The sequence below is a fragment of the Anguilla anguilla genome, chromosome 1 (assembly GCF_013347855.1).
Source record: "Anguilla anguilla isolate fAngAng1 chromosome 1, fAngAng1.pri, whole genome shotgun sequence".
Taxonomy (NCBI): Eukaryota; Metazoa; Chordata; class Actinopteri; order Anguilliformes; family Anguillidae; genus Anguilla; species Anguilla anguilla.
The window spans coordinates 68,692,362-68,714,479 of record NC_049201.1 but is presented as its reverse complement, the minus strand read 5'-3'; the positions used below and the strand labels follow the sequence as shown (position 1 = coordinate 68,714,479).

General features: G+C 46.3%; 1 protein-coding gene across 1 annotated transcript; it reads left to right on the top strand.

Annotated features, from left to right (window-relative positions):
• Window positions 1-509: 509 nt before the first annotated feature.
• syt11b (synaptotagmin XIb) lies at window positions 510-20,379 on the top strand. Its single transcript, XM_035390291.1, has 4 exons — window positions 510-843; window positions 10,078-11,009; window positions 14,380-14,500; window positions 14,663-20,379. The coding sequence occupies exons 1-4, from the start codon at window positions 810-812 to the stop codon at window positions 14,971-14,973; spliced, it is 1,398 nt and encodes a 465-aa protein (XP_035246182.1). The 5' UTR covers window positions 510-809; the 3' UTR covers window positions 14,974-20,379.
• Window positions 20,380-22,118: the final 1,739 nt, after the last annotated feature.

The following is a 22,118-nucleotide window of genomic DNA, read 5'->3' as shown; positions in this document are numbered from 1 at the left end:
CAGAAATGCTTATTACAGTAGCTAGCGGGGATACTGTTGCTGGATCCTAATAGTGATAGGAAAAGTTACACAATCAGTGTGGAGGACAGAGTGCGAAACACATTTACTGTGCAAATGCTCATTATTATACCCCAGTAATTCCACGAATTGTTATTTATGAATCAATATAAACAATTTATTAATGATATTGATCACAAACATAGTTGATAATTAACATTGTTAACATTATTGTTCAGAAATGAACGTTTTAAACCAGATTATAATTCAAGTTGGTTAACTCATTTCCGTCGAACATGGAATCAAAGGCTTGGGCGCGGTCTTCTGGTGGCAATTATTCCTGGTAGGCGGGAACGCCTTTGATTGACACATTTTTGGTAATTGAGGGATAGGTTTGTCTAGAGTGACTGACATGTACGATTCAGAAACAGGGCGTAGTTGCGTTAATTTGCAAAACACACACGCTTCACTCTGGGCGTGTTTTTAATTTCTGACACCACACGTGGGCGGAGCTGAATTCTCCTCTCTGTCTGCGAGTACCAGTCTCGCGCTGCTGCTGCATCCCAGATTGAGCATCACTGGGCTCGATAGAAAGAAGGGTAGTGCAAGCAAGAACGCATTGTTGAGACCTTCAGCCATTATTGCTCCGCTAGGAGAAGGATTGGAAGTTCTTCGGTCAGACAACACATCGACCTAAATAAATATAAAGGGGGAGAAATTGTGCTACATGGAAATAAAATAGAGACGTGACATTTTCTTTTTTTATTTTATTTTATTTTCTGACAGCAACGCATCCTTCACTGAGTTTCAAAATGGCTGAGATTACCAATCTAAAACCAGAATATGGTGAGTAGCCAGCTACGGCAATTGCTGTAGCCAATTATAAGAAAATGTTTTTGAAGTTGCCATTATACAATATAATACAGTTTGTACCATTTTTTATTTTAATTAGAGATATTTTTAATAAATCTGAGCTACGAGGACACAGGGATGTAGGCTACTGTGTTTTGCTTGCTAGCCACCTGGTCGCTAACGACATATGGTGCTGGATAGCGTCATTTTAACAAATTAATTGGCTTAGACTATTTCTTGTTTAGATGTTGGATGTTTTGTGCCTAATTCTTACTTAGTTTAAAAATGAACAAGGCTAAATAGGCTACGCTACGTGTCGCTTCGATAAACATGCCGCTAGCAGATGGAATGTATCAATACTGATTTATTTGAAGTAGGCTAGCTATATAAAACATAGGTATTCATTTTTATCACAATACGCGTAGCAATACAGTATATTATAGCAAAGTAAACTTGATGCGGTTTTAGTCGGTTATTAGTGCTATATCTGAATGTACACCCTTTCTGAATCTTGCCGGAGGAGCGAAGTGGAGTAGCCATAACATTTGAAAAACGAAAAAGATATTGTTGGGTGGAAACATCAAAATGTATTAAAACGCATCTTATTACTGAACAGTGTACGTTTTTGTATAAATAATACGGCATTTTATAGCATCATTCTGTTTTTGCTTGTTGTCACTTGCTTCGTCATTTGCGCACTCTTAGGGAGTGGGAGAAAATATTGGCATCTGTTGGGGCTGCGGCTGGTGGGGGCGCATTAAGGGAGGCTAGGAATATTTCCGTTTTATCTGTTGAATAATTAGATGGAATAATACAGTTTTTTTTATTTTTGTGAAAGCAAGAAAAAAATATCCAACGGTGTGGCCTTCGCTATTACCCACTGATCTCTGCTTTTTATAATGGCGTTGGCGTTGATTGTGCGCGTGCGATGGGGTGGACGAGTATGACGTTATGTCTATTCCTGGGAAGCCATCGCCTTTCCCCGTTTATCTGTTGTTTTTGTTAAAACAACCTGCTCGGATCCCGCTTTGCGTCCGCGCTCTTTTATCAAAATATATTACATCATTGATAACATTAAATGGCCATTTTATTGCATGACGTCTTATTATTGGTCTAATTTATGGTCTTACATGGCAGATATTGTTTGCAATAAAATATAGCGATACTTCTCAGAAATGTATTTGGGCATTGACATCGAAAGGCTTGAATTAAAATGTTTTATGTTGAATAGGAAAGATTAATCGTAGAAGAAGCCTACCCTCACGCCAGACTGCACTTAAAGGTCTTACAGACATCCCAAAAGGATGTGCGGAACACCAGGTATCGCTGCCTCCTTTATGTGCCGGAAAGACATGGGAACGATAACAGGCTTCAATTCAGGAAATAATCGAATCGTGCCCACTGTTAGCTTCTCACAAAGCCCAACTCTTCATCAAAGTACCTCAATTTGTGAAATATTGTGAACGATGGAAAGGGGGGAGTTTATTTGATGCTTTAAGGCATCCATAACACAAAAAGGCTATGAAAATGAATTGGATGTATATTATGTCTGTATGCTTTAAGCACATGGACCCACTTGTTCATTTAAATGTTGCATTTACTCTTGCAAGACACGAGTAATTATATATTAAAATAACTAATTCTGTAACGCGTTTGGTCTGAAACCCTGAACGAGTAGGTGGTTCTGTGAAAACTGGCAAAAGTAAGATACTGAATGAATCACCATTGTGATCTGACAATCAGTTATCATGCTCGCTACAGTCATGTGGATGCTTGCTTAATGTGTGCAATGTATGCACATGTTTAGCCTGTCAAATGTGCGCTCAAAACTGCGAGAATAGTTCTTATAGCAATATAAAATTATGTATAGCTGCTTGTGTACTGTGTAGAGATGTACATTTCATAGGGCTTTATTGGTGCTCAGCGAACAACAGTCTAGCGCTGGAGGCTTATTTACTCCTGCATATAGTAGCCATGTTTGTCGTGCATAACTAGAGATTGTTTTGCGTTCCTTGAATACTCAAATGCAGTACTGTATTTCAGAGCAGTGGACTAGGCCAAATACACTGCTGTATTCAGAAGCAGCACTTAGCAGGTTTACAGGGTCAAAACAACAAATCTGATCTCTGATGATATGTAGCAGGGGGTTAAAGTGTTGCCAGACTCGCCTGGCTGAAGGCAGCTGTGATTTATGTGGTAACAATTGTTGACAGGCTGACAGGCTTCTCGCTGTGAAAGACAGCTGCCCTGTAACATGACCGAATGTTAGCCGATAGCTCATATTTATGTAGCCGTCTGCAGCGCTTCCAGTTGAAATACACACAGTACAGGAGGCTGTTGGGCCTAATAGGGTCCTCATGAAAGCAGTCAGAGGAAAGCAGTGTATCTAAACGTGCAGTTCATGTAATTGTAGTTATGAAGTGTTCAGTAGAAAATTGGAGAAAATAGAATAACTGACTGTGAATGGGTTCTCACTGGTTGTCGATGCCACTGATGAAGCCAGCCCCCATTCCTCTGGCTTCTTTAGGCCGTTTCCCAGTTCCTCCTAGTCTATGCTGTCACCGGAAGTCTTTTGTCGAAATGTCCCGCATGGGGTGTGTGGACAGCCTCCCACTCCCACTCTTTCCTGTTTCGTGTCTTCAGTGGGTGTCCTTAGAGCTGCGTCACCTTCCCACCAGCGCTCCACGCTCAGCGCTGTACCCCGGCCGGCCCCCACACCTCTTCCACTGCCCACCCCCCCTCCCTGCAGGGGATCTTTCAGTCTCCATGGCACACTACTGGGTTTGTCTGCGTCTCACGCCAGATATGACTCAACTTATTTAAACTCAGTGGCCCTAGGACCTGTTCTGAGAGACGGAAGTGTGGAGAAGAATACAGGGATATATACACAGTAAAACGTCCAGTGTTAATTCAGCTCTAACCATTGGCACCATTGTTATCTGGTAGAGCTGAAGTAACACTGTTAGAGTTGAATTAACACTGGGCATTTCACTGTGTAGGCACCAGGATCTGTCCAGAGCTGGAGAGCTCTCTGGAGGTAGTGCTAGTGCATCCAGAATTCCTGAGCAGAACATTTGTGCTGGGGAACAGTTGGAACACCGCAAGCCCCTCTGTTGTCTAGGGGCAGCGTTTTCCAATATGCTCCTCCTGCTGTCCCATCACAGCTCTTTAATCCTGGAACGTTTGGCGGAGAGAGAGAGAGAGAGAGAGAGAGAGAGAGAGAGAGGCATTAATCTGTTCCACTAGATCAGGGCGCTCTCAAGGCTGCAGTCCCATCTGCATAACCAGCACATTCTGTCAACCGCCCGTCAAAAGCGTCGACGCCCACTGCCTCGGAACTGACTGGAATCTTAAAACCTGCTCTTTAAAAGAGATACTGTAGGTTGTGTCCATGCATTGTGTTCAGTGTGTGCTGAGAGACAGTTTGGAGAATTAAGCCACGATTTAATGTAGCTGTCTGTCCTTCAAGTGATTGTGACAACTGGTAAAACCTGTGAAATTGCATAGTTATTTAAAAAGTCTGCAGCAAATGATAAATGCAAACAATTTAATTGCTAGTTACAGTTGGCGTACTCATATTCTAATGAAAAACAGAAGAACAGATCAGGTGGAGTCAATTTCATTGTACCTCTGCTTGCGTAGAACATCAAATAATTTCACACAAATATGAAAAAAAGGGATTAGTGCAAAACTAATTTTCAGTGTTTACAATCTCAGTGGAACAGCTTGATGTTGCTTATAAACCTGGCCCCACCCAAACGCCAGGGTAATTAATCATTATTACTGCAGAAAAAACGAACGTGTAATAACAGTTGTCGGACTTGGAATTACAGTGATTGAAAAAATACAATACTGGTCATTTACCGAGATGAGCATCCAGTGCTCTTCTTGGTCAATGGTGAGGGTGCGGAAGTCATAACTTGTGTGGCGTGGCCATGCGACTGGATTTAAAGAAAGGGTTATGGAGGGATGGTGTGATGATCTCGGGGAAAGGAAGGATGAAGTAATGGCTTGGGTTCTCTCAGGGGATGTTTCCAGGCAACTGGAGCAGCTGGGTACATCTTAAAATCTGATGTCAGCCTATCAGAATTCCCATTAGGGCTCCAGGAACGTGTGACTGAGAGGGAAGGTTAGAGTCTGTGACGAGAAGGAGAGCGAATGACAGTCCAAGAGCAAAACATCAGCGTCCCACCTGAAGTGAGAAACGAGACGCACGCTCAGTGGTGAATATTTTCAGAACATTTAGAGAACATTGCTTTGCCTAACCTTGGTCGTAATTCCAGCTCCCTTTCCTAATTTACATTAGTGCATTCTGTTCCCACATCAAATGAATCAGGATTGTGAGCTCATGAAAAGGAAATGGTATTCTGGTTGCATCTTTTTAAATTCTCTTGCAAGCATTACATGATGATTCACTTTACTGTTTTTCCTCATATGATTGTTGGGTTGTCAGTTTCAGTTGTCCAAAAATGTGACTGTCTCCACTCTGAAAGGACATTACACACTGAGGATAAAACTGAGCTTGGTCAAAAATCTCATGGACAAAACTCAGTGCTCGAGAGAGAGAAAGAGTAGAGCCCATTATGCAAAATAAACAAACACAATAGATTGTGAAATAAGCCCCAAGGCAATGAAGAGAGGAAACTGGAGGGATGGTGTGATAATCTAGGGGAATAAAAATAACAAAGACATATGCCAGTGCGTTGAATAAAACCGCATTGTTGAGCTGAACTGTGAAAAAGATGAGTTTCTGGCTCAATAACGTCACAAAGCATCTGCTATTTCTGAATGGCAGTTTCTGAATTCCGTCGCTATGGTGTTGCCATGTACAGCGATCACTCTGTCAGTAGCTGTACACTCTTTGGATCTGCCACAGAGAGTTTGCAGAAGCAGCAAACGGCTCTTCCACTCCATATACATTTCTGTCACTCTTCCCTCTGTGGCTGCTCTTTCCTGTCTCCTCCTCTCCCTCTTCCTCTATTGATCCTTGTGATCAGTGATTGTGTGCTCTTGTGAGGGTCGTTCCTGCTGTGCGTCTCTGCTGTAGATGAGAGCCCTGCCTCTCATTAGTGTGGTTCTGGCTCTGGCCAGCGCCGCTCAGGGGGGAGGTCTGGTGGCTGCGAGGGCCCGGTCCACTGTGGTCAGCTTCGCAGAGAGACAGCCGTGTGCATCCAGGGCTGCGGTCGACCACGGTTTCCCAAAGAACCAGCACCCTTTTGGGGGTGCTTGTGAAGTCTCCTCAAAATACCCCTTATTCTGAAGCATTATGTGACTCTGGTTGCCACTGGATACTTGTGAGCCAATTAGGAGCTGGAGCCAAAGTCTAGACTGTGTGAGGCGAAAGCTTCCATCCATCTGTTTGGCCTGGGCTTTTGGGTCCTATTTGCTTGTTATGTGTTACAGTTTATGCCAGAATTTTCCTCCTCAAATTGAGAGGTGAGATGGATAGAAATGTGATGTTGTGCCAGAGCCAAGCAGTCTTGACTGCTGAGCTGTACTTGTACAAGGCGTGGGCATGCGTGGTGTATCATAGTGCTGCAGCGATCCAGAGAAGAGCAGACTGGCTGTTGTTGAGGGCACTAGGCAGCCGCGCCCCCCAGTTCTCTAGGGCAGACAAGGGGGATTATCTTCACTGCTGGTGCTCTCTTCACTCAAGTGCCATTACAGCCATAGTCATTGGCATTACTCTCGGATTACAGCGCCTCCTATTATCAGAGCAGCCGCGCCAACCCCCCCCCCCCCCCCGCCCGCCTTCCAACCCACCCCCCACCCCGCGAGACTCCCTGGGGTGAAACAGCGAGGAGGGGCGGGTATCGCAGACCTTCAGGCCGTCTCACTCATCGCGCCCAATGCGCCGTCCTCTAATTGGTCCCGGTCTCCATGGCAACCGGTCACGTTCCCCCTGGCGTTGTTGGCTCGTGTGTGGGCTCCTGGCCTCGGCACCTGTTTTTCTTTTGTTGTGCGCGCCGGTTATTAATCTTTTCCTGGCGGTGCCACATTGTCTCCCCTCGCGGGGAGGGCGGGCTGATTTATGTGCGGGCCGGGGTGCGCGCGGTCGGCTCTCAAGGCCCCTGGGCGAGACCGAGACAAACGCAGAACGCCACAACGGCCAGCTACTGCCCCCCCTGAATCCCCCCCACCCATCAGTCGCCACCCGCCCCCGCCCCCCAGCCCCCCCCCGCCCGCCGACCCACCAACCACCCACTACCATCCACCCACAAGCCACTAGCCACCACCCCGACACTCCCCCCGACCCTCAACCACTGCCCATGACCCCCCCGACCCACCAACCACAACCCCCACCACCCCACCCACAAGCCACTACCCGCTACCCCTCCACCCCACCGCAACCACTGCCCATAACCCCCCCGACCCACCAACCCCTACCACCCCACCCACAAGCCACTTCCCGCTACCCCTCCACCCCACCGCAACCACTGCCCATGACCCCCCCGACCCACCAACCACAACCCCCACCACCCCACCCACAAGCCACTACCCGCTACCCCTCCACCCCACCGCAACCACTGCCCATGACCCCCCCGACCCACCAGCCACTAGCACCCACCCACAAGCCACTACCCGCTACCCCTCCACCCCACCCCAACCACTACCCTCACCCCCCCACCCATGAACCACAACCCCCACCACCCCACCCACAAACCACTACCCGCTACCCCTCCACCCCACCGCAACCACTGCCCATAACCCCCCCGACCCACCAACCCCTACCACCCCACCCACAAGCCACTTCCCGCTACCCCAACCACCCCCCCACCACTACCCCCACCCCCCAACCCACCAACCACAACCACCACCCCCCCACCCACAAGCCATTACCTGCCAATTGCCCCAACCCCCCCCCCCCACCAGCCACTACCCACCACCCCCCCAAAACTCAACAACCAACCACTTCCCTGTTTTCCTTTTTCAAGCACAATGAACCTGTCCCTATAGATACCATCTGCAGTGCACTGAAACACTGCTGTTTATGCATCATAAGCTGTACTTTTCCCTGATTAGCATTGTGCGTCAGAGGACGTCAGCACTACATCACCATTGAAGTGATTCATGCTGTGGTGTGTGACTGTGGTTTTCTTCCACCTGACTGGCATAACATAATTCTGTGACAGCGTAAAGTTAAATGAGATATACTGCACGGCGGTTATTGCATTGATCGCACTGTTTATAGTGCCGATGGTGTAATAAATTCCAGATTGTGTTACTGTGGCAATAGCAGACACAACTGCGCATGCTCACAGTTATGAATTTAGCAGAAATGAAAGGACAGAAGAGGTTACAGAGAGATGTCCCTGGAACTGCTCAGTAGCTGTATAAACCCCATCTAACCATTCCCCTCCTCAACGTGTTTCCAACATACAACCTGTTTTCCTTTTTTTCCCCACCGTTCAGCTCCAGTCCCATCCCTGTTTTCTCCACTTCCTCGCTCTCCTCCTCTTCTCTGACACTTCTCTGTTTGAATTCAGAATCAGAAACATGCCTCATTGCCTTTCCAGGAACATTACAAACAAGCAAATGGCAACCAAAGAAAGAAAAAAAAAACAGGAAACGAGGTGACAGAGGGAGAGAGAGAGCATGGGCAGTGGCGACAGTTTGGAGCTAAGCCAGAGTCCCCTTTGTATCAGTGCCCCAGGACCATAAGACACCCCGAATTCAGGTCAGCCAATTAGAGAGAGAGCCCCGACCGCTGGAACGCCTCACTTCCTGTCTCCATTCTCCGCTCGCCTTTAGAAATCCGCCTGCTGTGATTCTCATGCCTGCCGGGGAAGGATGGACATTGTGTCCCGCATCATCCGCAGCCACTGTGCTGTTAGCTTCACGGTCAATCCGCATGAGATCACATTCGCTCTACTGTTGCAGACAAATTGGTGCAGATAAAGGTGTCATACGTAATTCCTCTTTTCTGCCTGTGAGTGTAGGAAATGTTCATGTCAGCAACAAAATATTCTGCAAAAAAAAAAAATGATAGGGTCTTGAAAATGAAAGGTTTATGGCTGGGTGTAAAACTGAACGACTCTCATTAATTAGTTTTTAAGTATTTTTATGTGTTCTAGCAGAATAGCCGCCCGCACTGTTAAAATAAAACACAGTGACTCTCGAGATCCCTTCCTGAGCCTGGAACACGGTTTCCTGGTTTTCAGTTCTCCCACTGGAAGAATGAAAAGAGCCTCGTAAGGCTGGCCCTGTTCACTGAGCTCAGCTCCGACCGGCCTACAGCAAGGGGCCCATTTTCAACAGCAGAGTACAACCTGCTAGTACACGACAGGGAGGAAAGGTCACTGTGCATGTGTGGCTGGCTGAGGCTCTGTACAGGCCCTGTAGCCCTCTGTCTCTCACCCCCCCCCCCCCCCCCCCCCCACTTGCTTTACCCCCCCCCCCCCACGTCCCCACGTCCCCCGTTCCTCTCCCTTGGTGTGTTCAGCGTCTGCCTCAGTGAGCAGCCAGTGGCCGTACATCCCCTCCTTCCCCCCTCCTTCCTCCCTCCTCCCTCGCTCTCTGGCGTTCCCTCTCCCTCTGTGACCTGTCCCTGTGTAGCTTTGCTGACACAAACAGAAGCACAGATGCAGGCTCTGCCGGTTCACAATGCCCTAATCCACACTGACGGTGGCCTTTGCTGAACTTGTGTCCCACCCCCTCACATTCAGGCGTGATTATAAAAGGATGTGTAGACTAGGTCGTGTAACAGTTTGTGCGAACGCAACGCTGAGCTCATTAGTGGCCATGTTTAGTCTTGTCTGAAACACGGTGAAGAATCCCAGGTCCAGAGACCAAGATTACAGCACTGCAACAAACTGAAGAGAAACTGTTAATGTGTATCATTACTCAGTTTGTGATTTAACACTGTGGTCCACCTCGGTTTGCGCTCTTTTAACTACACTGACGTGCTTTGGCAAAAAGCTTAATGATTGTTACTGTACATGAGTATAAGGTCAACACACGTTGGCCAGTTTCCATAAATGTATCGTTAAGACATTGGCTCTTTCATCAAACTCTTTGACCTTTGTATATCTTTCCAAGGATTTGCTTTACTGTGGTCATTAGTAGGTCTCTCTCTCTCTCTCTGTTTCTGTTTCTGTCTCTCTCTCTCTCTCTCTCTCTCTCTCTCTCTCTCTGTCTCTCTCTCTCTCGCTCTCTGTAATCTCTCCGGTAAAGTGCTGAACAGCTTGTCTAATTAAGATGGCGCTGTCTGTCTCTGCCCGTCCCCAGATGTGTCTCCGGTGTTGGCGGGCTTCATCGGCGCGGGGGTGCTGGTGCTGGTGGTGGTGGTGGCCGTCTTCCTGTGGACCTGCTGCCAGAGGCGCTACCGGCAGATGGCGGGCGGCTACAAGCTGCACGGCGCCCACCACTGCGACTCGGCCGCCGACCCGCCCTACAAGTTCATCCACATGCTCAAGGGCATCAGCATCTACCCCGAGACGCTCAGCAACAGCAAGAAGATGGTGCGGGTGGCGCGGCGGCCCGGCGGGCGGGGCGAGCGGGACCGCGAGTGGGGCCGCGTCGCCGGCGGCAGCGGCGGCGGCGGCGGGGGCGGGGTCCTCCTGGTGGACGCGGCCGAGGGCGGCCTGCGTCACCCGCCGCAGCTGCAGATGAACCAGCTGGTGAGCGGCGGGCAGCCCAAGCTGGAGCGCGACCTGCCCATCAGGGCCGACTACTGCTGCCTGGACAGCAGCTCGGCCAGCACCAGCGCCACCAGCAGCACCGCCGCCAGCAAGACGGCCACGCCCTTCACCCCGGCCGACGAGCCCGGCCTGGGCCAGCTCAGCCTGGCCGTGGACTACAACTTCCCCAAGAAGGCGCTGGTGGTGACCATCCAGGAGGCGCGGGGCCTGCCGGCGGTGGACGAGCGCTCGGGCAGCTCCGACCCCTACGTGAAGATGACCATCCTGCCCGAGAAGAAGCACCGCGTCAAGACCCGCGTGCTGCGCAAGACGCTGGAGCCCGTCTTCGACGAGACCTTCACCTTCTACGGCGTGCCCTACAGCGCCCTGCCCGAGCTGGTGCTCCACTTCCTGGTGCTCAGCTTCGACCGCTTCTCCCGCGACGACGTCATCGGCGAGGCCGTGGTGCCGCTGGCCGGCGTGGACCCCAGCACCGGCCGCGTCCAGCTCACCCAGCCCATCTGCAAGAGGAACATACAGGTGAGAGCCCCCCTCATAAACCCCCCTCAAACCCCCCCGTTCACATGTACCCACACAGTGACTGCTGCTCACGGTGCCCACGGACAGTGACTAAGTGCGGAGTGTGAATGACTGTCAGTCGACAATGAAGACGTCCGTGTGAGAGGGAGGGAGGGTTCCGTGGCTCTGGCAGTTGCGGAAAACAGAAAATAGACAGGGACTCTGACGCAGAGTGAGACAGGCCAGTGCAGCAGATGGGTCTCCATGAGTGGAGCTGTGGCAGCTGCTGAAGGGTAGTCAGAGCAGAGAGGCTGTAAGACAGAAATACACACACACACACACACACACACACACACACACACACACTCATGCATGCGCACACAGACACACACACACCACTCACACACACCCTCGCACGCACACTCACATAGACACACACACACACGCACACACAGGCATACACACTTTATAGGTGCTGTGATGAAAGCATTACTGAGGAGGATAGGTTTATGCACACACACACACACACACACACACGCACACACAGGCATACACACTTTATAGGTGCTGTGATGAAAGCATTACTGAGGAGGATAGGTTTATGCACACACACACACACACACACACACACGCACACACAGGCATACACACTTTATAGGTGCTGTGATGAAAGCATTACTGAGGAGGATAGGTTTATGCACACACACACACACACACACACACGCACACAGGTACACACACTTTATAGGTGCTGTGATGAAAGCATTACTGAGAAGGATAGGTTTATGTACACACACACACACACACACGCACACACAGGCATACACACTTTATAGGTGCTGTGATGAAAGCATTACTGAGGAGGATAGGTTTATGCACACACACACACACACACACACACGCACACACAGGCATACACACTTTATAGGTGCTGTGATGAAAGCATTACTGAGGAGGATAGGTTTATGCACACACACGTTTCGCAGGCGGGCAAAGCCAAGGAGAGTGTTGATCAGAAAGGTCACTGCCTCTTTTGAATCTGCCGCCGTTGATGTCTTAACTGCAGACAAGAACAGAGAGAGGTGAAATAAAGCTCTGCTTTATCTCTACCTGCAGCCCGGCATCAATTAAAGCCCAGTGCAGACATTAGAGCTGATAAGAGCACTGCTGCCTGCGCTCCTCTGCTAGCGCTGCTAACAACAGGCCTTAAACACTATTGACACAGGGCCAGAGTTTACTCACTCGCCATTTAGACCAGCCCAGGCTGCTGCTGTTCCGATGCACCGGATACATGACATCTTAATTGGTCAGTAGGACATACGGGAATCGCTAGGAAGGACTAGAAGAAGTATTTCGCTGCTGGGAAGGGACAATAACAGGATGAAAGTTCTTTTTTCTACTTTTACGGGAAATTATTGCACAGGGAAAAAAAATAATCAGAAAGCCTGTCAGTAAAAGTCAAGTGCTAGATTGGAGCAGAGGGAATTCTGTAAGGAACATTGAAGCCTTCTCACTTCAACCTCTGATAAACACGCCAGCCCAGCTCTCCACACAAGGACCCTCCAAGTCTGCATAGCCTTTTAATTCTGGGTATACAACATGGATGGCTGTCCACCAAGGCCAAACTGAACCACAGACAAACATATCTGAGCACCACCCTCCCCTCTCAACCTGCTACCTCTCTCTCCTTCCACACACACACACACACTTTCCTTCCTGACCAAATTAGCGGATCACCTTTAATTGATTGCGTTTGAGGAGTGGGTTTGAGAAGAACTGAGAAGAAGGGGTTTGTGAGGAATTGAGAAATCCAATCTAATCTCCTGTATATGGGAGATAAAGCGCAGTGACCTGGCTTGGTTAAGAGGGAGAGGTAGAGTCATATTGATGCGGTAGAGCAGATATAAACTTGAAATTACAAAAAAACAAAAACAAAATCCGCCATTCCATTTTAAGTTCCAGCACAGATGACCATGAATGTTTTATATAGGGACAACATGAATGTATTTTAGCCTTGGGACTTACAATTTAGTACCAAGGAACCGACCAAGTGACAGTGTTATGGTTCTTATAAAAAGATACATTATTGTTCGGTTACATTTCTAAACACATAAAAATCAGAATGGTAGAAGGCATTAAAATCTTGTCCATCTTTTATTTGACCAGTTGATTGATTTAGACCCTGTGTCATAGCCTACATACTAAATAATAAACTTAGTTCTCAGGATATAAGTTTATTATTTAGTATGTAGTCTACCACATTGTTTATGTGGTAACAAATGATCTATGTGTGTTTTATGCATGCATATTGCTGTACTATTTGTCCATGTGTAGAATGTGGCCTGTGTAATCCATTTTGTGACATAGCAGTTATAGCATGCACTTATGAATGGATATAATGGAGAGAACACACATTTTGGGGAGATTGTATTTTCAAAGGATTATAGCTCACATGGATAAGTAGTACAGTAAAATGCATGCATATAAACACATAGATAATTTGTTACCACATAAACAGAATGTGTCCATACAGCTCAAAGTCATCTGCCTTCTTTCTACTGTACTTAAGCCAAGTTTGAGGAAGTGAATACTGCTGTCTGTGCTGCTGTATTTGCCACAAGAGGGATTCAAGGACCAGTTTTAAACTCCCGCAAAGGATTTGACTACAGTGTGGTATAAATTAGCAGAAGGAATCATTCTAGTTTGGTACTTATATTAGAATGCTGATGTCTGTATTAGAACACTGATGTCTATAGAATGTACACTCGCACGCACACACACACACACGCTAACTCTTTCTGTCTCACACACACACACACACACAAACACACACACACACACACAAACACGCACACACACACACACACACATGCATGCTATCTCCCTCTCTCACACACACAGTCACACACTCACACACACAAACATGCTAACTCTCTCACTCTCTCTCACACACACACACTCACACACACACAATGCTACATGACGTAATGTGGACTGGGTTCTCACAGTAGGTCACATTAGTCTTAGGCCTTCTCTAAAGTTCAGCCACAGCCACAGGCTGCTTCCCAATACATGTTGCCATGGTGAACCTCAGCAGCAACATAGGAATCTGCGCACAGAAAGGGGGAGAGAGAGACAGGAAGCCAGGAGGCTTCACGGGGGGTGGGGGGATTTCGAAAGCAGGAACGTACTGTAGAAAGGGAAAGACTGCGTGAATATGCATGGGTGTTTGCGGGTGTGTAGGCGTGTTGCTGTTTGTGTGTGTGTATGTATGTGTGCGGGTGTGTGTGTGTGTGTGTGTGTATGTATGTGTGCGGGTGTATGTGTGTGTGTGTGTGTGTGTATGTGCTGCTGTGATTGTTCTTTGATTGACGGGCTGTTCTCCCTGCAGTGTGTAAGCCGGGGGGAGCTGCTGGTGTCTCTGTCCTACCAGCCAGTCACACACCGGCTGAGTGTGGTGGTGCTGAAGGCCAAACACCTGCCCAAGATGGACATCACCGGCCTGTCAGGCAGTGAGTATCCGACACAAGCGCACTGAGCCTGCACTCTGCTTTCCCCTGCCTTTCTGGAATCGGTACTGATCTTATTGCCACTGTAGTTTGTACAGGTGTAATAAAGTGCGACATTTCTCCCTGTCTCTCCTCCTCCCACTTCCTCCCGTCAAACCCCTCCAGATCCCTACGTGAAAGTGAACGTGTTCTACGGCCGGAAGCGCATCGCCAAGAAGAAGACGCACGTGAAGAAGTGCACGCTCAACCCCATCTTCAACGAGTCCTTCATCTACGACGTGCCCGCCGAGCTGCTGCCCGACATCTCCGTGGAGTTCCTGGTCATCGACTTCGACCGCACCACCAAGAACGAAGTGGTGGGCCGGCTGGTGCTGGGCGCGCACAGCCCGTGCTCCTCTGGCGCCGCCCACTGGCGGGAGGTCTGCGAGAGCCCCCGTCGGCAGATCGCCAAGTGGCACAGCCTCGTCGAGTACTAGCGGCGCCGGCGCACCCCGCGCGCGAGCGATCCCGCAGAAATGCCCCTCTCTTAGAGAGCGGCGCATGCTCCCACATCATACATCCCTATTACAAACAAGCCAATAAACAAACCCCCCGGGGAGGACTTGTACAGTGAACTGCTCTCATTCATCGAAGGTCATCCTGATGGTGATGATGATGACGGGGTCGAAGTGAATTACGGAAAGGACTTTTTACAATTGTATCCTTAAAAAAGCAGCGTACACATGCTCACGCCCTCCTCCCCACCCTCCTGTGCACAGATAAAAACACACGCACACACACGCGCCCAAATACACATTTTCATCAATGACAATAGAGGACTGATCACGAAGAACCAAAATATGATTAGAAATACTCAAGCACATGTGCTCACACACACACACACACACACACACGCACACACACAGACATGCATACACACACACACACACACACTGCTCACTTGTGGGGACTCACACCCTTCCTCTTCCCTCTAACCCCCTTCCTTTGGTTGTACTGCGGTGGTATATACGTTCATTGTATTGCATGTTTGAACAATGAAAAACATTGGACACAAAGAAGTGCGTATTGCTGGAGCTCAGAATGACAAGTACTTTTTCTCGTGTTTCTAATGCTAGCAGAGGGGTATTCATGATACTTGTACTAATACTAGTGAATTTTAAAAAGAGGTCATCTTAGTGTGCTCTGATATCTCCTTGGGGTGAGCGAGAGGCCAGTGGGCAGAGATACAAGGCTCCTTACATTAATATCTTTCGATTAACTATATCTCAAATATGCATATACCATTTTCATCACCTCTTATAAGGGTCATGTCAGCTGTAAAGTCCATGACACGATAAATGTGTTGGTACATTGCGGACATTTCAGTGTGTTGGATTCAAGCATCCGTAAAAGATATTCTCTGTTTCCCAGAGAGTTTCCCCCTCTGTTTACAAACATAGACTGCAAATATACACTCAGTGGCCACTTTATTAGGCTCACCACATGAACGCAAATGGCCTGCTTGTCCAAGCAGCGAATCATGTGGTTGCAGCTCATATGAAGCATGCAGACATGGTGAAGTGGTTCAGTTGTTTGTGTGATTGTTGGTGCCGAACGGGGTTGTTTCAGCATCTCAGAAACAGCTGCCCTCCTGGGATTTTCACACACTACAGTCTCTAGAGTCTACGATATGGTGCGATAAACAAAAAGATCCAGGGAGCGGCAGTTCTGTGAGATATGCTGGATAGTCCACCATGTCACAAAGCAGGCATCACCTCAAGCTGGTTCCACTAAAATAACTGTCACTTGAGTTTAACACCAGTGGCCTGCACAATCCCCAGATCTCAATCCAATAGAGCACCCTGGAGAGGTGGTGGAATGGGACGTTCGCCGCATGAATTTAAATAAAAATAAAAAAAAATCTGCAGGAAGTGCGTGATGCTATTGCGTCAGCATGGACCAAAATCCCTGAGGGTTGTTTCCTGTGCTTTGTTGAATCCATGCCTGAAAGCCTTCAGGCTGCTCCACAGGCAAAAGGTCCTACCTGGTATTGCACAGATGTACCAGAGTGCCCACTGAGTGTATAAGAGACATGTTCTCACCCAAGCAGTGTGTATGCAGAGGAAACACGAGTGTGTAATTGGCCAGGGATGATGTCCAGCTTTTTTCTGTATACGATCTATAGAAAAAAACATTGCTATTTATAAATGACTAAGACGAGTTTGCATTTTCCATGACTCAAATATGCTTGTTGCTAGGGAAGAAATCATTCCAAACTGACTCTTAGAAAGACACCTGCACATAAGTTTAAGATTCGATTTTATATTTGCCAAAGATCTGGAGGCTTGATTATGTCATGTCAGTTTTGCAGTAATAATTTCAGATACATTCCTAATTTTAAAATAGTTTTTGGGTGATTAATAGAGCTCATTTGACTGACATGGGTTTATTTAAATGTCATAAAAAGTACTATGTTGTGATATCATTTGATTCATAATGGAACTTTCATATCCATTATATTTATGCTTTGGTGATAACACAAAAAATTAATTCAATGTAGCTGTCCAATCTCACATGACTGTTTATTGTTCAAAGGGACCCTTTGGTTACTAAATGTGTGTGTGTGTGTGTGTGCGCGCGTGCGCACGCAAGTGAGAAGTTGAATCAGAGTTCGTAGAATGACTCAAAGGCGGTTGTACATTTATGTCATGGGTTATTTCTTCCCTCTTTTTCTCGTATTTGCTTTTGTCATAATCACAGTACTGATACACTGATCTAGCCTGGGGACTCCTGCATCAAAGTTGCCTTTGAAAACTCTTAACTGTGCGTGATCCAGGAGGCAGAGTAGCACAGCATGTTTCTGTCTGCTGCAGGGACAGAGAGTGTTACTGTAATACATAACTGCTCACTCTAAACACAAATCATCTATAGAGAGGGTTGGCCATCAGACACTTAAAACAACCCTGCGATATGGACTGATTTTACCACTATGAAAATGTTTCCCCAGTACATTTTTCAGTATCCCCAGTGCAAAACTGGGGTACTTACACCCTAATAATTCTGACATAGAGTAGACCAGTCTGTATGAACCACTGGGACTGTGGCTAAATTAAGCTACCGTGCATCAGGCCAGTCGTATCTTGGCACACCACCTGGTCAAGAACGTGGCATTGACACTGCGCTGCAGAAATGGCTCTGAAATAGCCACACTGAGTGCAGTTCAGTTTCTTAAAAAAATATTTTTTCCAGTTAGAGGCTTCACAAGTAAATTTGGTGCAACTACCTCTTTACAGTGTATATGTGCACATTCACACACAGCAATGGCTCATGAAAGGATTTGGTTCCTGTAGAAAAACACCCTAGCAGCTCATGCTAGTACAGTATAAGCTAGCAGATATAGTGTAGTGTCAGCGTTTTGAATTGTTTTAGTTATCTCATCTGGATAGCCTAGGGGTTTGGTTAAATGCATCTTTCATGATTAAAGGTGTGGTAGACATCTGATATTTCAGACTCAAAGATAGTATATTTTCTGTTTCACTGCTCTTACTGTAGGGAGAAAAATGGTAGCTTGTACATATTGTAATATAGAAGGCTGAAACCTTACTATTGTTTTTTTTAACAAATTGAAATATAACTCTAGAGTCAAATTGGGAACAATGAAGAGGAAATGTACTGTAATATAAGCATGTGCTTTCGTTAATATGTCAGAAATGTCCCTACTCGTCTTCATTCTCTCTCCATTAAGGTAACAAGTCGCAGACAGAAATCATCCTGAGAAAGATTTCGTGGTTGTGGGCAGCCAGAGCAATTGGATGCACATTATTTATTGTCTGTTTTTGTATTTTTGCAACATTTGCATTTTTATGTGAGGAAAACACTGTGGGCAAAATCCTTCCCATGAATTCTCTTGTGCAAAAGAATCCAATTTTGTGCTTGGTTGAATATGGGTCTGTTGTACCACAATGTGTCGGTTGGTTCATTGTGAAAAGCTTTTACAGCATTAACTACCAGGTTAAAATATGGTATATACTGTATTTCTGTGTAACGGTATACAAAAACAATGGCTATTGGGCTGCTAACAAGAAAAGGGCCATTAAATGGTATTAGTTTGAATTTTTGTATAGTTCCTCTTGACTTATTGAAAAATTGTCAGTCTTCATGGTGATTGCAATAAACACACATGAAAACTATTGAGCGGCAATCAAATCCAATCAGCTTTTACTTTGTATCTTAAGCCCATCCATGGTCTGATGTATACGTACACAGTCAACTCCTCCGATACCTGTGCCTGCTGGGGCCCCATGTGTTTGATTATGATGCCTATCTGACGGATACATGTTGTAATTTCTAATCTCTAATGCTGTAGCATGTTAGAGTCTCAAGGGGGAAGCTCTGTTTGTCCATCTTTGTGTGAGCACATAGCCAAAAGCACACCTTGTGGGAACTAAAACAGGAAAAAAAAAAAACAACTCAATGAGTCATTTGTGAGGCGTTTGGATGAGAGTGTTAAAAGGCTGCTGACTGCACTCCCATGATGCCGTACGGCGGGCCTAAGAACAGGGAGAGCGCAGCGGTGCGCGCATGAGAAGCGGGGCTCGCCCAGCGAGGCTCTCGCCCGCAGCGCTGCGTGTAGCTGCAGAGTGCAGGCTGAGCGCTCTGTGGAGCCGTACGCAGGGGGATCACAGGGAGAGCCAGCGGGCCGGTGGGCCTGCGGTCTGGGCCTGCTGAAGCCCAGGAGGAGGAGGAGGCATGCGTGGGCAGCCCCCGTGGCTGACATTGGGAACTTTCCTCTTCCTCTTTGTCTCTCTGTATTTCTCCTGTAGTCCTGTACATTCTGTCCAAGCTTACCCTTCTCCCTTTTTCTGCTGTGCCTCTCTCTCTCCCCCCCCCCCACTCTCTCTCAATTCTTTAATTTCTTCCGATCACCCATTCCACATCTTGATTTACAGAAGGAAGGATCAAATTAATATTGATTCTCTCTTGAGAAGAGAACAGAGGATAATGTTGTGCCTAATTTAAGCATTTTGGCTATGGCACATTTTAGTGCAAAAAAAAAAAAAAATCGTAACAAGTTGTATCCTACCTACAGATGCAAATCAAATTTTTGTCGAGTTGGTTCCTCTGTTGAACAGGGGATCGTTGAAAGTCTGAAGTACTGAAGGTGCCCTGAAAAGCAGAGGATGTACTTACAAGAACACAATTTCCTAAGTGTGAACCCCCCAGTACACTATTTTTAACTATTCTCTGTTCCTTATCCTCTTAGCTTTGGAGGTGATTCAGGTTCTGTTACCTTATATTCCTTTAATTCAAGGCTCCAGGCAGCATTTTTCCCTTTGGTGTCTGCATACTGTTGCTCACGGACGTTAGAGATCTCCCTGTAAAGCAGTGGTAACCAGCCCTGTTCCTGGAGATCTGCCATTCTGCAGGTTTTCACTCTAAACCTAACAAAGCCACACCACATTCAGCAGCCAAAATTAGGGTGTGCCAAATTAGGGTTGAAATGAGAACCTGCATTATGGTAGGTCTCTCTGGGAACAGGGTTGGTTACCACTGCTGTAAAGTGTGAACTTGCCCAGTTCCCCCTGCCCTGGCTTTCTCTGATACCCCATGTCTTGGTTTTGTTGTCTGCTCTCTTGTACATTGAACTGGGGATGATATATGAAAAGTCAATAAATTAACTGTAATAGAAGTAATGACCAATGAATATTAAATTGATACCAGTCACAATTCAGAATAAATAACTTTCATGTGAAAAAGACATGGAGTAAAAAAACAGGAAACCTTAACTGTGTAAACTGCATAATACCATAAAGTCTATGCTAAATATATTACACTAATGGTAACGTCTATGTTGAATTTGTTAATACACATTGAACGTGCAAATAAAAACTGATACACCAGTACTTTTCAGACTATGTCTTTTTCCCATTTGACTCCCACGATCTTCTCCTCCATCCTCTTCACTCAACAAACCATTTTACAGTGTTGTTTTTCAGTATAAACTTCGTCACAGCTAACAAAAAAAGGGGGGGAGATAAGTTGTCCTCCAACTATCTCACTCCCTCCTATTCAGTTTTCTTGCTCATGACATGAAATTGGTATTAAATATTGCTACAAGGAATGAACAAAATCGACAACCTAAACTGTTAGGTTGTTAACCCAAATTGTTAGGCAGCATGCGATATTAAAAACCTGAATAAATAAAGTCACTAACAATTCCTATTAACATAAGATTTCTATATATTTCTTCTCCAAATTTTTGAAGTTATGAAGTGCATTACATCATATGGAAATTCAGACTAGTGGTGAAACATCTGAATGTAAAGGTAGATACTTACATATAAATTGCATGTACAGCACTCTTCCATCTCTCAGCCCAGATATTGTAAAAACCTGTGGATCTGCTTTGTGTCTGAGTGACAGTGCCCAGTTGATCTTCCTCTATCAGGTGAGAATGGATGAGTCTAGCTTGTGTCTGCATCTTAAATGCCCATATCTGGCTCTGGTGGAACCAATGAACTTTTCCACTAACTGCCCCTCCTGAACCCACTAATTAGAAGGGGTGTCCATTTACTTTTGGCCATGTACTGCATCTATTACAGGTGTTTGGAACACTGTTCAAGAAATAATTTCATGTTGTGTTTCACTTCAGTTTCCGTTTTCATAACAACATGTAAGTGAAAAATCTTTTAAATGTTCTTTTTTAAAGTTGTCATTGAATATCCATCGGCGCAAATTCAAATGAATCCTTTTCTCTGCATTTCCTGCCATCATTTTCTCCCCATTTTGGTGACGCATGATGTTGGCGGATGATGTCTTGCCCTGTGGGACCCCAGACCGCAGTTGGCACAGGCACAATCCAGATTTGATCTGGACCATTGTGTGTGTGTCACTGCACTAACAGCAGCTACCCCATGTGAGAGACACCCCTTTTTACTTCTGAATAGTACACAAGCACAGAGACAAATGAACGCCCTGCTAATCTCTCCTTGCCAAGCTTTGGGTGCTTTAGAGCTCATTTGGATTTGAATTCCATTTCAATGACATCATTTTCGCATTTTGTTGTTGCTCAGTCGGGTCAAAATGAGATCTTCCTCATCGTCCTTTAAAATTCTTCTCTTGTCTCCTCTAAATAAAGGTAAAGTAATGGTAAATGTTAAAGGTAAAACTATGGACTGAATGCTAAACTACTGCACAAGGTTTCCATGATCTCCAATTCTCTCCATCTCCCCTATTGCACTGACCATTCATATCAACAGTCATAGTTGTAAGCTTGAGGAATTAGGGGTTTAACTCTAATGAAACAAGATACATTGAACCATTTGTGTAAAAAAAATATTGTTTATAACAGTAAGTTTTACGACTAATGGTTAATGTATATAGTTCTTTGAGCAGTGTGAGTGATAGTTGTTGCTGACTTAATGTCAGTTGCTTACTGTGATTATTACTTAGCTGAATCACTGAATAGGCCTTTTTGCATGCAGATTTGATACGTTCCACATATCAATGAGATCATTTCCAGACTCTCTTTTAACAACGATTTAATGCAAACCGTGAAAATGAAACCCCCCCCCCCCCCATTATTCTGCATGAGGTTTTGTATTTCACAGAAATTGTGTGGAGCTGAGATTTAACTGGTCAT

Excerpts from the sequence above, each read along its gene's own strand:
- syt11b (XM_035390291.1), top strand. The coding sequence starts at position 810 with ATGGCTGAGATTACCAATCTAAAACCAGAATATG. Across the intron at positions 844-10,077 it reads CAATCTAAAACCAGAATATG|ATGTGTCTCCGGTGTTGGCG; the intron begins GTGAGTAGCCAG and ends GCCCGTCCCCAG. Across the intron at positions 14,501-14,662 it reads CATCACCGGCCTGTCAGGCA|ATCCCTACGTGAAAGTGAAC; the intron begins GTGAGTATCCGA and ends AAACCCCTCCAG.